Source organism: Ambystoma mexicanum, chromosome 4q (assembly GCF_040938575.1).
Source record: "Ambystoma mexicanum isolate Mex_15411 chromosome 4q, UKY_AmexF1_1, whole genome shotgun sequence".
NCBI classification, from domain to species: Eukaryota; Metazoa; Chordata; class Amphibia; order Caudata; family Ambystomatidae; genus Ambystoma; species Ambystoma mexicanum.
Window position 1 is genome coordinate 321,979,352 of NC_090928.1, and position 15,172 is coordinate 321,994,523.

The 15,172-nt window shown below is 41.3% G+C and overlaps 1 protein-coding gene across 1 annotated transcript in view; it reads right to left on the reverse strand.

Moving 5' to 3' along the window:
• Window positions 1–862: 862 nt before the first annotated feature.
• The window catches only part of FH (fumarate hydratase), a 642,870-nt gene continuing 628,560 nt past the window's right edge, over window positions 863–15,172 (reverse strand). The window contains exon 10 of the mRNA XM_069607901.1: window positions 863–1,075. Within this exon, the coding sequence (XP_069464002.1) occupies window positions 933–1,075 (143 nt within the window). The 3' untranslated portion in view covers window positions 863–932. The remainder of the gene's footprint in view (window positions 1,076–15,172) is intronic.

A 15,172-nucleotide genomic window follows, 5' to 3' on the forward strand; every position in this document is an offset into this window, starting at 1 on the left:
CCGATACTTTTACTGCAGTGGAAGCCCCCTAAAGCTTGCACCACGATACAGTCTCTAGCCCTTGGATGCATGTGGAATCTTGTGGGGTGCTCCTTGGAGCAGTCCAGTTTGACTTAGGTTTGCAGAGATCACCCCTATCACCAATACGTTTCTAAGCAAGTTGCTCGTAATTCCAAATAAGGATTAGCCTGAGAAAACAAAATATTGGGGTGGTTTCATGCATTCTATTAAGGAGTACTTTGGTAATTACACTAGCCCATTTCTAGCACTTATGTAATGAACAACTGGTAGTCAAAAACAAAGTTTATTCTAATATGTGATAAAACGAAAATCAACAACTAAGGTAATGACGGACACAGCCAGCATGCTCAACTAGGCTCCATGCAGTGCCACATCTACAGAATTAACAAATCTAGAGCAGCTGTAAACAGCACACTTATTGAAGCTTCACATGTAAAAATAAAACGATTCAAAATATTTGGGACAGGCGTTTTGCAGAGGTGGTTTTTGTGCAGTTAAAAAAGCATATGCATTTATATCTACCATTATATGCCACAGCTGGCTACCTTAGCTGAAACTGAAGGAGTTAGGTTATAGGTGACTTTATTCTAGTGCCAAGAGCCCTCACAGCAAGAACAAGTGCTTCCCTCCTCCTCCCCCGCACCTAACACCACAGTTGGGGAGGAGACCATTGCCCCCTTGGTTGTTTTCCTCAGGGTCAATGAGGACTCTTCATGCCCATGCTTTCATGATGCCCGTTATGCAGGATTACGCAAACCTATGTAGCAGCAACTACCACTTCCCCCAGAAAGGATGCAAGTTGCAATGCATGAGAGAAAAAACACACACACACACACGATGGTACAGAAAAGACCAAATTTATTTTATACAATATTTAATTTTTGAATTGACCAAAGGGCATTTCCTATATTTTACTTTGGGCCAAGCATATCTTCAGGTTTCACCCACTGGTCAAACTGTTCTTCGGTAAGATAACCAAGCTTGACCGCAGTTTCTTTTAGTGTTGATCCGTCTTTGTGAGCAGTCTTGGCTATTTTTGCTGCCTTGTCGTACCCTGAAGAGAAAAACAGACTGGGTCAATCACTTGCCTACAGCTTCCATCATTCAAATAGCAAAGCGTACACTGCCCAAAGGAGACCTTTATGGCAGCAATCTCTAAAAACATAGCCATTACTGTCAAGGGAACTGAAGCAGTGAGAATCAAGAGTCCAACCTATGGGCATTCCCATCCCCTGCACAGTTCAATGCCGAAAATCAGCCATACCTTTAATTAGTGTATTCTACCACCAATTCAAAAATAAATCCAATAATGAAGTACAATTGATCAAATATCTCAAGGCAATTTATTAATTTATCTATGCTGCAGAAGCAAACAGTACAGTTTGTGGTCGATGCGTTTCGTGGAAGCCACCCCTCCTTCAAGAGCGATTCATACTGAAAATAGGGAATCGAAGCAGTGGTGGGCGACATTAAGCAAATCTATTAAAACCAAGGACCCACAAGAAACTGAAGCTTTCAAACAAACTGTGGACAGGAAGGAAAAAGAATTTCAAAAGGAACAAAAATAAAAAAACTTTATGAAATATGCTAGTATTTTCATTACTCAATTTAAGAGCAATACTGAGCTATACAAGGACCCCTTGTGATTACTTGAATAACGTTGATACTGTGCACTTTTCTGAGACAGGCATACATCAGATTTAAAACCCAACGGTTGAGATAGATTTGCACCCAACCACAAAATGATTGAGAGTCAGACCAGACACACGGTCCTTGCAAAGGTTTGGCATTAATTATTAATTCCTTCAGCATTTTGGGCTGTAGGTGAAGACAAAAGAGGACGTGTGAGATTTTATGGGAAAGAGGTTTTGGGACACCCTACAGGTCCCTAACCTCCTGGAGGAAATCTCACATACCTTTCCAAAACCCATTCAGGGTTTTAAGTCTACCTAGTCTTTGGAAAATTTTGTGACTATGTCCAATGGCAGCAATGTTATAAGCATCTAAAAAAGTGCTGTTCCTATGGGCAGTTCATCATAACTATAGGATAGCTATAGATTACTAACATATTCAAATATTATTGCAAATTATTACTAAAATAAGAAAAACGTTTAACCTGTATGGCTGAAATGTTAATAATCAACATGTTATAAAAATAGTAAGTAGCACAGCAAGCCAAACTTCAGCTCAAACCTTTAGTTAATGCTGACTTCTTGGAACTTGATTTTGAATTGGAAATCCTCCAAAACAACTGTTTGTGGAGTATACGTTTCCAAACTATCAGTAACTAGTCCAACAAATAATTGAGTGAGAGTGCATGCAGGCAACATTACCTCTGTCACTGATGGGGTTCTTGCAAGGATGTTCACTGGTATTAAACTACTAACTACTAACAATCGAGGCTAGTATATACTGGTGGCCGTTGCCCGAGTATGCTCCCCTTGTAAACCTTCCCAACTGCCAAATCAGATCAAAAGTCCCAGGTACAGGGTTCATAATGACCAATAGTAGGAGCAATTGCTGGGATCATGAAAAGCTTCAGAGCTAGAGCAGTATAAAACTGCTATGGTGACATTATATATATATGCAAAATGGTGGCTATTTTGGATTTTCTGTGTACCGGTGTGGGCCAAGAGAGGTTCTGGGCAGTGCAAGGCTGCTAAAGTGCGGTGTGTAAATGAAGAAGTTTGAGGGGGTTGGGTTGTTGCCCGTGAGGTCCCTGGAGTATTCACATTGCATCATGCACTCAAAAGCCTGAGGAATTTGTGAGCCAGTATGTGGGCCACAAGCCTCCTCGCAAACCTGCATGAGCTCTTGGGAATTGTAGGAAATTCTGCTGTTGCTATAACTGCATCCTTGCGTGAGCTTGCAAACCTGGGTAACGGGCTGGAGGGTTTGCTTGGCCACGCAAATGCATGGCTCCATAGTATCTTGTGTACATTGTGGATGCTTGTGGGAAATAATTGAGTTTCAGTGAATCTGACATGTGTCCCGGGAAGGGTATAGTCAATGGAATTGGTGTGGGGGAGGGGCTCCAATTCCAGGCATCTCATGTTGATTGGTACCAATGTGACTGTGTCCTACCACGTGGCCCAGACAGTGAGAGAGTTCCTCAGGGATCCTCCTTGTGCCCATCGTCTACTGGCTTGGCAGAGGAGGCCAACCCCTGGTCATTCTCCCAGCTGTATGGAAGGCAAAGGGACTTAGCCACAACACCAATACCCGAACAGTTCAATTTAGGATAATAAAAAGGTCCTTCTTTTCGGTTTCTGACTTATTTTAAAATAGTCCTATTGCAGCAAATGTGTTGTATACATTTTCAAACAGATGTAAATGAACCAATTGATTATAAAGTGCCAAAATAATTTGACTTACTCAAAAAAGTTACATATGTATACTAATCCTGAGCAGGAAGATTATTAGCTTTTCACACATCTGTGTGAAAGCTTAAAGAATGTGGAGGAAACATTATGGATTCTGCCTAAATTGTAAGACCTGGTGCGGTTTTCAGAACAACTATTGGTATTGAGTTCTGAGCGAACAAACTAGGTAGACCTCCAAGGTTTCCACCAAGATAATCACACCTCTCACTCATAATGGGACCGAGTAGTAAGGCTTTGTAAAGTAAAAGCACAAATCACCTACACAAATGACTCAAGCAATAAGTATTTATTGTAACAATACAGCTGCATTAGTTTCAGTAATCTACAAGGTAAATAAAAACAGTTCTAAAAGGGGTGAGGCCAGCTGCATAGGGTATGCAGTCTTTCCATCTAAATAATTTCCATAGAATGATTATACATCGAAATTTATTAATAGAATTTCAGTACCATCAAACATAATTTTCATAGAATGTATTTTCATAGAATTTTTACTTTGGCATTGTAACATTCAACATTTAATTAATGTAATGAAGATTGTTAAGTTCTAACATTTACTAATATATAACATTATATATAATAACTATTTATAAATTTACATATATATTTTTGCGCCACTTGGTGTCACTGTGTTGGTAATTATCCCCATAGTGTTCAATGCGTTTCCACTGTACGCAATCGCCATTTTGGAAGTTCCTCTTTCCGGATAGGAGGTTTCTCATGGAGTTCCTGTTCATTTTTTATTCAGAATGGCTTTTTTCCTGTGGATTTCTTTTTTTGGTATAATTTTTCTACAACTTGGCTCGCTGTTTTTCTTCAGATGTTTTCTTGTTTTTTTTCATGGATTCACCTCCGGATTTCCTATGGATTTTGGTTTTGATTAGATTTTTGGATTCACCTGTGGATTTCTCTTGGATTATGACACCAATTTCAGATTCACCTGTGGAATTTGCCTGGATTTGGGATTTCATTTCATGGATCGTCCTGTGGTTTTATTTGAATATTGTTCTTTTTCCGTGGATTGGCATCTCAATTTTTGAGGATTTTCTTTTTTTTCGTAGATTTTCCTTGGAAATTGGTTGTTTGGATTGTTCATAATGGGTTTTCCAACAAGATTCTTTGCATCCAGAGTGTAGTGGTAAGTTCCTTTTTAACATTTTATATTAAATGCCACACTGTTTAAATAGGTTAATTTGTCTTGTTTTTCGAATTCCAGTATGAATTGTCTTAGTCTTTCTTCTGTGTCTCTATACCTTTTTTTCTGTACTTTGGTTTTTTCCTTTGATATAATTTGGGATATTTGCATTTCTTGATTCACTTGTTCCAATTTTAAGTGTCTTAGAAAAGACCACAATGTTTGATTAAGGGCTTTGAAGGATTGATTTAGCCCGTTGTGCCATCCTATTTTATTATTTGTTCTGGCATGTCCCTTTAATACTGATTCATAATAATTCTATAGGTTTTTGTCATATCTCGCTCTCTTTCTTGACCTACTTCTCGTTAATTGTCTGATCCAAGTACTATCAAAATAATCTAGCAGTGATTCCAAGTATTATTCATTGTCTTTAAAAAAAACGGTGATTCGGTGAAGTGTTCGTAATAGTCCTCTACATGATTAATAGGTACAAAAGCTAATGAGAATAATAATTTGATGTTGTGTTGTAACTCTAAATCTTTAATGTATCTTGATTGCATCCCAATGTTCTGTAATGTCCACCAAATCGATCGTGTGAAGTGAAAAAAAACAGCCTTGTATTTTACATGATTGGAAAAGGTCATTAAATGCCTTGATTTGTTGTGTCTCATAATCCAGAACCATGATTTGGGGTGTTTTTGGGGTAATGTTTTCTTGAATTAATCTGAAAACGTGTTTATACATTTCTTTGGTTTTGCTTGGCAGTAGTACATATATCAAAGGGATTAGAGACTCTTCGATCATTGCATTAATGCTGTAAAATTGCGTAAATGTTGCATCCAAGTGCCATATTTTGGAGTTCAAGTATTCCATATTACAAGATAGGCCAAATATCACACATTTTTTACTGTTTATTTCTTTATCCAACAATAAAAGATTATCATTCTTTTTTGTCACTTAATTCCGGTGGAAATTAGATTTCTGCATATGTTTCAGGTGTTTTGAGAAACTTAGTTAGTACTTTTCTTGGTTTATTTATTTGTTGTTGCAGTGTTTTAATGTGCATCATTTGATCAGCCACATGAAAAGGAAGAGTGGCACACACACGTTTTATTACTGATCCACACTTGTCTCATCTATATTTTCTTTTGCCCATTCTTTCATTTGAGTTGTTTTTTTTATTCATAATTTTGGTGCCATCCGGTAAATGGTTGTGTTCCATTTGATGAATCACTTTATCACCATGCGTTATTGTCCTGCCTTTGCATTTGTTTGTGAAATATTCAGTACATTTCCAGTATATATACTCGTTTACTTGTTTTTCTTTGTTATACGTATATCCCTTATATGCCAGTTGTTCCTTTCCCATTTTTTAAACCACAAAATCAATACATTCGGTCATTTCGACTGACTAGAAAACGAAAGAAAGATATTTTTTACACTATGTCCTTTTATAGTCATCCATGGAGATCGCAGCCTGGCGGACCAGAAAATGTGGTTGGGGCTGAGAGAGAAGCACCTGGGCATTGGAACACAAGCAATGGACATAATTCTACCCCACTACAAGCCACTTGGCAGCATAGGAGTCTGGCTGCACGGTCCTTGCAAAATAGTGCCTCCTAAGCCTTCACTTGCTCTGTGCCACCCTCAAAACTTGCGAGAAGCTGTGGCAGGCCCAGGAGACTCTGATATTGCTTGCTCCGATATATACTTGGCGGTGGCAGTGCGTCAGGAGGGGATGGCCTGGAGGATCGTCGCCCTCCCTGCGCTCTGCGGCGCTGGAGCAAAGGCAGACAGAGTAGAAAGCAGAGCAACAAAGATGGTTGATATCTCCAGTTGCAATCAATACTTTGACATAAACCCAACAGGGAACAGGTGTGGAAACAGGACATACTTGTCCTGAACATGTTTCAACAGGCTAGCTCCCGGCTTCTGCATGTTCACTAATTTGCAATAATTATAAAATTAGCATAGCAAACTGCATAGAAAAAGGGATGCGAAGAATGGGATTGTTAATTCTTAGAAATTATATAGTGTTGCGGTACTTCTCCACAATAGGGAAACCGTCCACAGTATTCCCCACAAATTAAATCGAAATAAAAAACATTTTGGATACGTGACCCTGCGTCATGTAAACAATGGTATTACTAAGAACGTAAAATTCTTCATAAATTTGTAACAGTGTTTCAGTACTCTGTTATTACTATTATTGTGCATAAATCACCAAGTTTGATTCTTTGTTCTCCCGAAACAGAACTCAGCCTACACGTTTCAAGCAATCTGCTCTTCATCATGTCTTTAAAGCTGCATGCTGGTAGAAACAAACAGTGTGTACATCAAATAAGTATACCCGTATTTATACATTATGTTCATTGTACAGAGCTATATCATTGTGAGACTGATTATTAAAGTGAAAAGAGAAAAACGGAAAAAGAAAAAAAGAAAAAACAAATGTATTTATAGTGTGGCAGTCACCGCACTATATTTAAGCTGAGAATCAAGGTCCATTGGGAACCCGAACATTGAATTGCTAATAACTTTTGACTTGCACGATGGATTAGGCTGATATTTTACAAACAAAAGGTTTGTCACTCCACACATCCCCCTGAATCCACGCTGGAGTTTTTGGATATTATGCATTACAACATTTTTAAAAGCTATTAAGAAGGCAAAGAAACGCTGTTTCACTCTATTCCCATTCATTTCCCTACAGAGAAAAAGTCAAAATGTCTGCGCACGGCACAGCAAAAACCGCTGGATGGAATTGAACCAGGTACTAAACAACTTGGGCACGAAGCGTTGACTATTTCCGGGACGGGTCTGGGGTTATTCCGTCCAGTAGTTCAAAATATTTGATGATGAACGGCATGCCCCCTTGTCCCAAACATACAGCTATATCTCCCACGGTGCTCTGCAGCAGAGAGGATTTTTCAGAAATGGAAAAGCAGCCATTTCTCTATTTTGGTACAATGCAAGAGATAACCTGGGTTCTTTCCAAAATAACCAGGGTTAGCCAAAAACAAAAATTGGAATAAATGCCATTTGGAGGAGGAAAAAGGATGAAATGGCACCAGCCTAGAAGTGGATAGGGGGCAATAGGACACCATGTGAAATCTGGGGACCATGTTCAGAGCTCATATTTTCTAATAACCGGGGTTATTTTTGCATAACCAGAGTTATAGTAGAAAAATAACTAAATGTATGTCACATGAATAACGGTTTGCTTTGCAAATAACCAGGGTTACTTTATGAATAACTGGTTAGTATTATCAGGGTTATACTAACTGCGGTTATGGGAAAAGGTTTTAAAAAATAAAAAGTAAAAGAATTTGATTAATACAAATGACCAAAAAAAAAGTGGAATGTTACAGCTACAGTGAGGTGCAGTGTAATGGGTGTGGCCGAAAACTATGGCTACTGGGTTACTTTAAAAAACCGAATGGTGCAATACTGAAAGTGGACACAGCCACTGGCTAGTGGGCTCCAACGAGACCTATTGGAGCAACATGTCAAGGGACCATGTCGAAAGGCCTTGGCTAGTGGGACTAGAAGAAAGCAATTGGGTCAACATGTAAAGGGGCCACGGACAAAGGCTGTGCTCACTGGCCAGGGCCAAATGCTGTGGCCACCTAGTGGGTCCAAAAGAAACATATTGGAGGAGTATGTGCATTGGACACGGCCGTAGGCCATGGCTAGTGGCCTGTAAAAAAAAAAAAAACGGTGGTATAACAAAATCCTCGAAATTCACTGACAAAAACCTTAGTTAGGATGGTTAAAGTTGTGCAGATTTAACACCACAAAACCATTGAAATTCAGTGGATGTGGGAAGTCATAACCAGCTTAACTCGGCATGTTCTGTTGCAAAGTACATGCGTTCATACATATTAGAAGAGAAGGGCTTCACAATGACATTCGAAATGGCATTATGGGGGACATCAACGGAATCGCCAAGTTAAGCTGGTCATGACTTCTCGTATCCTTATAATTTCAATGATTTTGTTGTGTTAAATCTGCACAATTTAACTGCACCTTAACTAAGGTTTCTTCAGTGAATATAAATATAATACTAACAAAGTATCAAAAACTTCTGTGTAAAGCTAAGCACCTTATGAAATCCAAAAATCGATATGATCAATCTATTGACTTAACAGTACAAGTAAAATGTATTGTCTCGCACCTCTTTATAGTTTCACATTCAATCTTTAGAGACCCTGTGCAGTCCACACTGTGTGGTTACAGAGACCACCTGAGATACTTAATGACACCTCTTACAAATATGTCTAGCCTTGTGTAAAATCAACACTCCCTCTTGTACTCTATTGCTAATTTGCAACATATCAAATCACTAACAATCTATATTCCCCAGTAGTGTTTGAGATCATGCTGGATTTTACAACCGGTTAGTATGCACCCTGCATAGGTAGGCCAAAAACCTTATGTGTAATTCTGTCTTGAAACCTAACTCCCGACGCCATGCATGTCTCTTTATAATGGTAGCGCCACCTACCATTCTCCCTGCTGTGTCTGCTCTGTCCAGGATTCTTTTAATGATGGCATTAGCTGAATACCTCTTGTAATTATGTTCCCCAAGGCGGGCCTATGTGGTTCAGGGACTTCCTTGGCAAGATCATCTAATAAATCCCACTGGGCTCTATCATACCTCACTATTAGAGATGTGGAATTCAAGATAGAGTTGATAATCCACGGAAGTGGCAACCTAAAGAATATTTTTTGTACTTTCTTTGGTGGGTATTCGCTAATGGACAGTGGTCTACCGCCACATTTCCTTACATTAGTGACCACTAGAGAGTCTGCTTTCAAATGTCCTTAAACATAAAGAGCTTCCCTCAGGCAGGCTTATATTTTTTCTCTAAACTAGTTTTGTTTGCACGTTGTTAAGAGAAGGTGCTACCCTCCTTCGAATACAATTTGGCAAAGGAATTCATGGATTTATTTCATTTGTTTAAGTGCCAAGACCCGAAGGTATCACAGCGCTTGTACATACTAAGGTAACATAGGAAGCGAGTAGTGACAGAGGCAAAGGTATACAATGTCAGTGCTTGTAAAGCATGTGAGCTTGGCATAGTCCTAGTCGTATTTATTGAACAACACGGTTTTCAGAAGTTTCCTGAAGAGGGTATATGAAGGTGGTTCTTGAATGGAGGGTGGTAGGGAGTTCCGCAATGTGGGTGCAGTGACAGGGAAGCTCACTCCCCTCCCCCCTCGCTTTCTATTGTATCTGGGTGTAAATAGGACAAGGGAGGATGATGCGTGACAACAGCATGGTCAACCTTTTTTAGAAATGTGCTGGTTGAGGAAGGGTGGTGCCACTTCGTGGATGCAGCGCTGAGCGATTGACAAGATCTTAAACTCAACACAGGCTTTGACTGGAAGCCAAAGGGCATTTCACTGGGCTTGTGGAATGTGATCTGTACATTTCATACCGCAGGCTGCACGGCGGGTATGGTTTAGTATTAACTGAAGTTTAGTGAAGTTTTTGGTGTGAGAAATGACTGAGAAAACAGTTTGTTTCTCCTGTAAAACATCCTCCTCTTCGGATGCATGTGGCTGTATCTTACATTCCTCGGCTGCTCTTTCCAATAGATCAGTGTAAAGACACTGATCTTCCAGAGGAAAGCCAAGGATGGAATAGGGGTAATGGATGGATCTATGTCGTCATTGTCATCTATAATGACCGGATCTGCATAAGGTTCACCCTGATCTAAATCTTACTCTTCTATTGTCGGTTATTCAAGATCAAGTGTCTGCAACCCTTGGCTCTTCAGATCTTTTGGACTACGACTCCCATCAGACTTAGCCAGCATAGTCAATGGTGAGCGGGCATGGGAGTTGTAGATCAAAACATTTGGAGAGCCACAGGTCGCATGCCTGTGTTCTAGATGTTCATTGGCTTTTTTTGAGGATTTAGCCTCTTCTGCTAGATCCCTTTTTCTTTTAAGTGGTATGTGTTCACATAATGTTACATAAAGTACTCAATTGTGTTCATCACTTTGGTGACTCTTTCCTTAGAATATGCACTGCCCTGATCTTTACCCTGCTATGATGGGGTTGGCTTATTGGGTGTGAATTTTGTATTCCAATTTGCCTTTGGATTCAGAGAAAAAGCTGTTAATACCCTTTTTACTCATGGCTGAAATAAGTGTGCTTTCCTCTACAATTGATGGAAATGAGGATGATTTTACTAAAGATTGTGGCGTTGAAATCCATATCTGGTGTATTAGAGTGTCCTTATGTTCGGAGCTTAGCAGTGTTCATGCAGCTTTGACTTTGGAAAATGGCTTTGCAGTTTAGGCTGCATTGTCAGAGTCGTTATTTTGGCTGCTGTTCTAAGCCTTGAAGCCGATTGCTTGGATGTTGGCTTTGGGCACGCGCCATCCGACTTACTTTTGGGCCTGGGTTTATCTTTAGCAGCTTTAAGGACGCTAAGGGATGCCTCCACAGCACGACTTAAAGTTGGCACAACAGAGATGGGGGGTGTTGAAGCAGGGGGAGGGGGGATTTCGCTGTGAGTAAACACTCGATGTTTCCACACTTATTTGCTCCTCTGTGTCACTTTCAAAGCTGATGGCTGGTTCCTTGGCTTCAAAATCTTCTGCAGTAGAGTTAGATTCTCCCAACCCTTTCTCTGCCTGCAAAGCGTAGGCTGACCAACCATCATTGAAGAGCTTGCATGCTTGACACGGAGACTAGCAGTGATTGCTTGGAAGACAACTATTGCTCATGCAGTGCATGTCTTTCCAACAGATCTTCGTGTTACACGAAAGTCAGAATTTACATGGCATATTCTCCATGGGAGCTGAAAAACACAGGCAAGCTTTGATTAAGTACTATTGGGGTATAGAGACATTATATAACTGGCAGAAGTGTATGAAATCTTATATGTCCCTCCCCCACTCTCCATAGTATTCGCCTTCTTGGCATGGAGCACCTACAGTGTGAAGAAATGAAAAATGCCGCCTCCGTCGTGTTTCTTGACGTTGTCAAACTTCTTCAGCCTCGAAAACTGCTCTAAGGAAACTTATGCGTTGGAAATGTATTATAGGGAACGTGTTTTGTTTCCAACAGCAATAGTGGGAAAAACAATCTGCGGATGTCAACGTGTGCGGGATCATTTGTATCTATACACGTAGGACAGGGATACTGCAACAGGTATGTATGCCCCGGTCAAAGCCCTGTATTTCGAATTTGAAAAACCAGATGTAATCCTCCACACCAACCACTAGATGGCAGCCTATGCAAACCATGTGAATATAGGCAGATTCACAACGGAGCAGGACATTTCGGCGCGGCCTGTTGGGCGCGGCCGCTTCGCCGCATTTTTAACAACATTGCATTTTTAACAGTGCATTTTTAACAAAATAAAAAATAAAAATATTCAATTAAGGCTGTAGCGAACCCTGGCCTGCAGGGCTGAGTGAATGAGTTAACCGCAAGGCCATAGAGCTCTTATCGATTTTGTCGACACCAGTTACTTATATTAAGCTATACGTAACTGGTGCAACTGAAACTGATAAGATCTCCATGGTCCAGTGCTTTTCTCATCGGTCTTGAATGCCAGGATTTGAGATAGCATCAATATTTCATCTTTTATTTTATAAAAAATGTGTGCTGATGCGCCGAACATGCTGGTCACCAAAAGATGCCAGCACCGGACTGATCGCGCCAAACCGGTCCGCGCTCAACTGGCCCCGCCAAAATGGGGTGTACTGGATTCACACGCGCACACACTGTGTATTATCACCCGGGGCAAGGAGACAGCCAACCATTTGCTTCACATCAGTGGAAAGCCTGAAGTCCGTTTACTAAAGCTCACACACTGGTCATTCTAGGCAAAAAAAAGGACCAGGTGCCATAGATCAGTTAGAGGTAGATTTTCAGGTTGGTACTGGGTCCGGCTGGAGTCAGTTCCAGTCTTCGTTTAAGACTTCACAGTTTCATAAGATGACAGCGCTAGAATGTTAGAACTCCCAACAAGGGAGGACTTTGGTTCAGAAACCTGCAACAAAGAGGGCCTGCAGACGCAACGGCAGTGGAGCAATCTCTGGGTAAGGCACAATAGGGCCAGCAGGCAACTATCAGTGGGGGGGCAAAGGGCTCAGCTCCAGCAGCTAACTCTGCCCAAAAGCCAAGAAAAAGCGGATGAAACGAAGACCAACTCGGTGTCCAGCTGGCACCAGAGAAGTCTCCCTCTTTAGCATGCCACTGCAAGCTACAGCAGATATTCAGTCTGCAAGACTCGGCAGGAACCAAAGAAGTTTACAGGACAGTGAACAGACTGGGCCTATAGGTTTAAGATTGGATATGACCTCAACTGATCAAAAGAGGCAGAGCTTGACCTTATAAAGACTGGATGCATCAATCAAGGCATCAGGCAGAGTCTCCTGCGTCACCCCTAGGTCTTCTTGGATGCCTCGGATTCAGTTTAAAGGGGGCATCTGCCATTTAGTTGTACACCCTATCCTGATACACGCAAATGCTGGACTAGAGGCTACCCGAGCCCATATTGCATAAAGATTGCAACATTCATAGTTTGAGTGGACGTCCCATCCACGAGGGTCAGCTCGACACCAAGCATGACAATCAGGAAGTGGATTTGGATGCCTGAAACACTATCCAGCCAAAAGAGTCCTATTCATCCAGCTCCCCTTTGTGGGCTCTGTACATGGCCCAAGGAAGGAGACATCCATATATATCCATTCCTGCTGTGAAATTACAGGAAGAATGCCAACCCAACTAGCCAGTGGTTTGCAAGTATAGTGCTTAAAACAACGAGATGGCCAAATTGGCTACTACCCAACACATATGGCAACCTCCTGTTAAAAAGGTAGGTGCACAGTAGCCATGAAAAAAGGTTACACTAACACCAGCTGCTCACACACACTGCCTGGTTCAGACAATCCAACCAGAGTAAAGAAAAGTAGGGAACAAAGTCCCCCCTGTGCTGGCATCAATGAGGAAATGCAGCACTACCCAAACTCCAGAATGGGGTACAGGATCCCCCTTGCACTGAGCCATGGTGACTGATCAATGCTGTCCAAATATTTTGTTGCAATGAGCCTCACTGAACCAGAAAGAGTCAGGAACACCAAAACAGCAGCAACCAAATATATTGAGTCTTTTAGAATGAGGCTAGAAAACGGAAAAAAGGAATATCTTTCCTAACGGAAAGCCTGTCTGTATTATGAGGTGTGACCAGGTGTGTGCCCTCACCCAGGTAATGCAGATACTATTATTAATTATTATTTGTAAAAGTGCCAAACGTCCATGGGCTTGAGAGTGCCAACCAGGAGCAAGGACAACGAAATGAGGCTGCAGGGTGCTGTGGTGGACAAGTAGCTCTCACTAGCAACAGTGGCAGAAGATGAACTGATGTGAACAATGGGCAATAAATGACAGAACTGATCAAGATAGAGAAAAGCTGAAACATGACCAAATTTCGAATTACCAATACCATGTAATTTCCTGATGCTGTGTCCTGCAGATAAGTCTTAACTGGTGTGGGGAGTAGCTCTGAGACACTCTCCTCCATTTCTCCCCATGAGGCAACAATGGCCAAGAGGAGAGGTTTCCTGGCCCAAGTTATGCAGCCCTGGTACACAACCAACCACTGCTGAAGGCTAAAACAAGGTATTTTTCTGTAATCGAGTGTCAAAGGTGCTGCATCACATCTGGCTATGGGTTTCGGTGGTGTATATGTAGAGGTTCAGAGGAGCAATCCACAGGCTGTCCAGGTATGCACCCTGCTAGTAGGAAAGGTTCACCTGCCATATTGGCCTTCAGATGATTCTTAGCCAACCAATGAGGGGCATTGTGATGTGTCTGAATATTATTTAGCAGCGTTTCCTGCATAAGAGCCATATATAGTCCATCGAGGCACCTCAGCACTTGCGCCTCTGACACGTCCTCAAGGGCGCAGTGATGAACTCTGCCTGAGAAGGAGTCTCCTGGTCAGTGTGTCCGCAAATAAATAACAGCAGATTACTCGCTACCTTTTTGATGATAAATGTCCTCCTGTCAAAAGGAGGATGGAAAACATCTAACCGTTAGAGAAGCATCTCAAGAGTGAGAAAGGAGAGAGTGACACAAAAATGGCAACATGCCTAGGGATGGTCAGGCATCAAACACTCCAAGATGTAATGGTCGTTGCTACACAATGCACAGTCCCTACATACGGACCTGCAAGCTTTCGACAGTGGGGGAAGGGGTCCCCATGCTCAAATGCTCCTGTTCCGTCCATGCAGAGAAATTGATAGGACGCTGTGGGGTGAATCATGCAAGTGGAAAGGCTTACGGGTGGGCGGGTACGTGCAGCTTTTGAATTCAATGCTGTTACGCATCATGTTCCAGTCTCATTGGCAAGGCTGACAGCCTACGTGTATGGAGAAATAGGAGATGTCATTGGAGTAATATTAAACGCTAAAGAGAGTTAATAAACACTTTGCCTAATATTTTTCCATTCAGAGCGTTCCGTTTTATTGAGTTTTTAAATTATAAATGCCACTTTCAATTATTACAACTTCTGAGAATTAACAATCTATTTATCTGCAATTCGACCCCATGTATAGCTTTCAGCAACCCTTTTTTTGTGTATCTATTTTAGGAGGGTTTTTCAGAA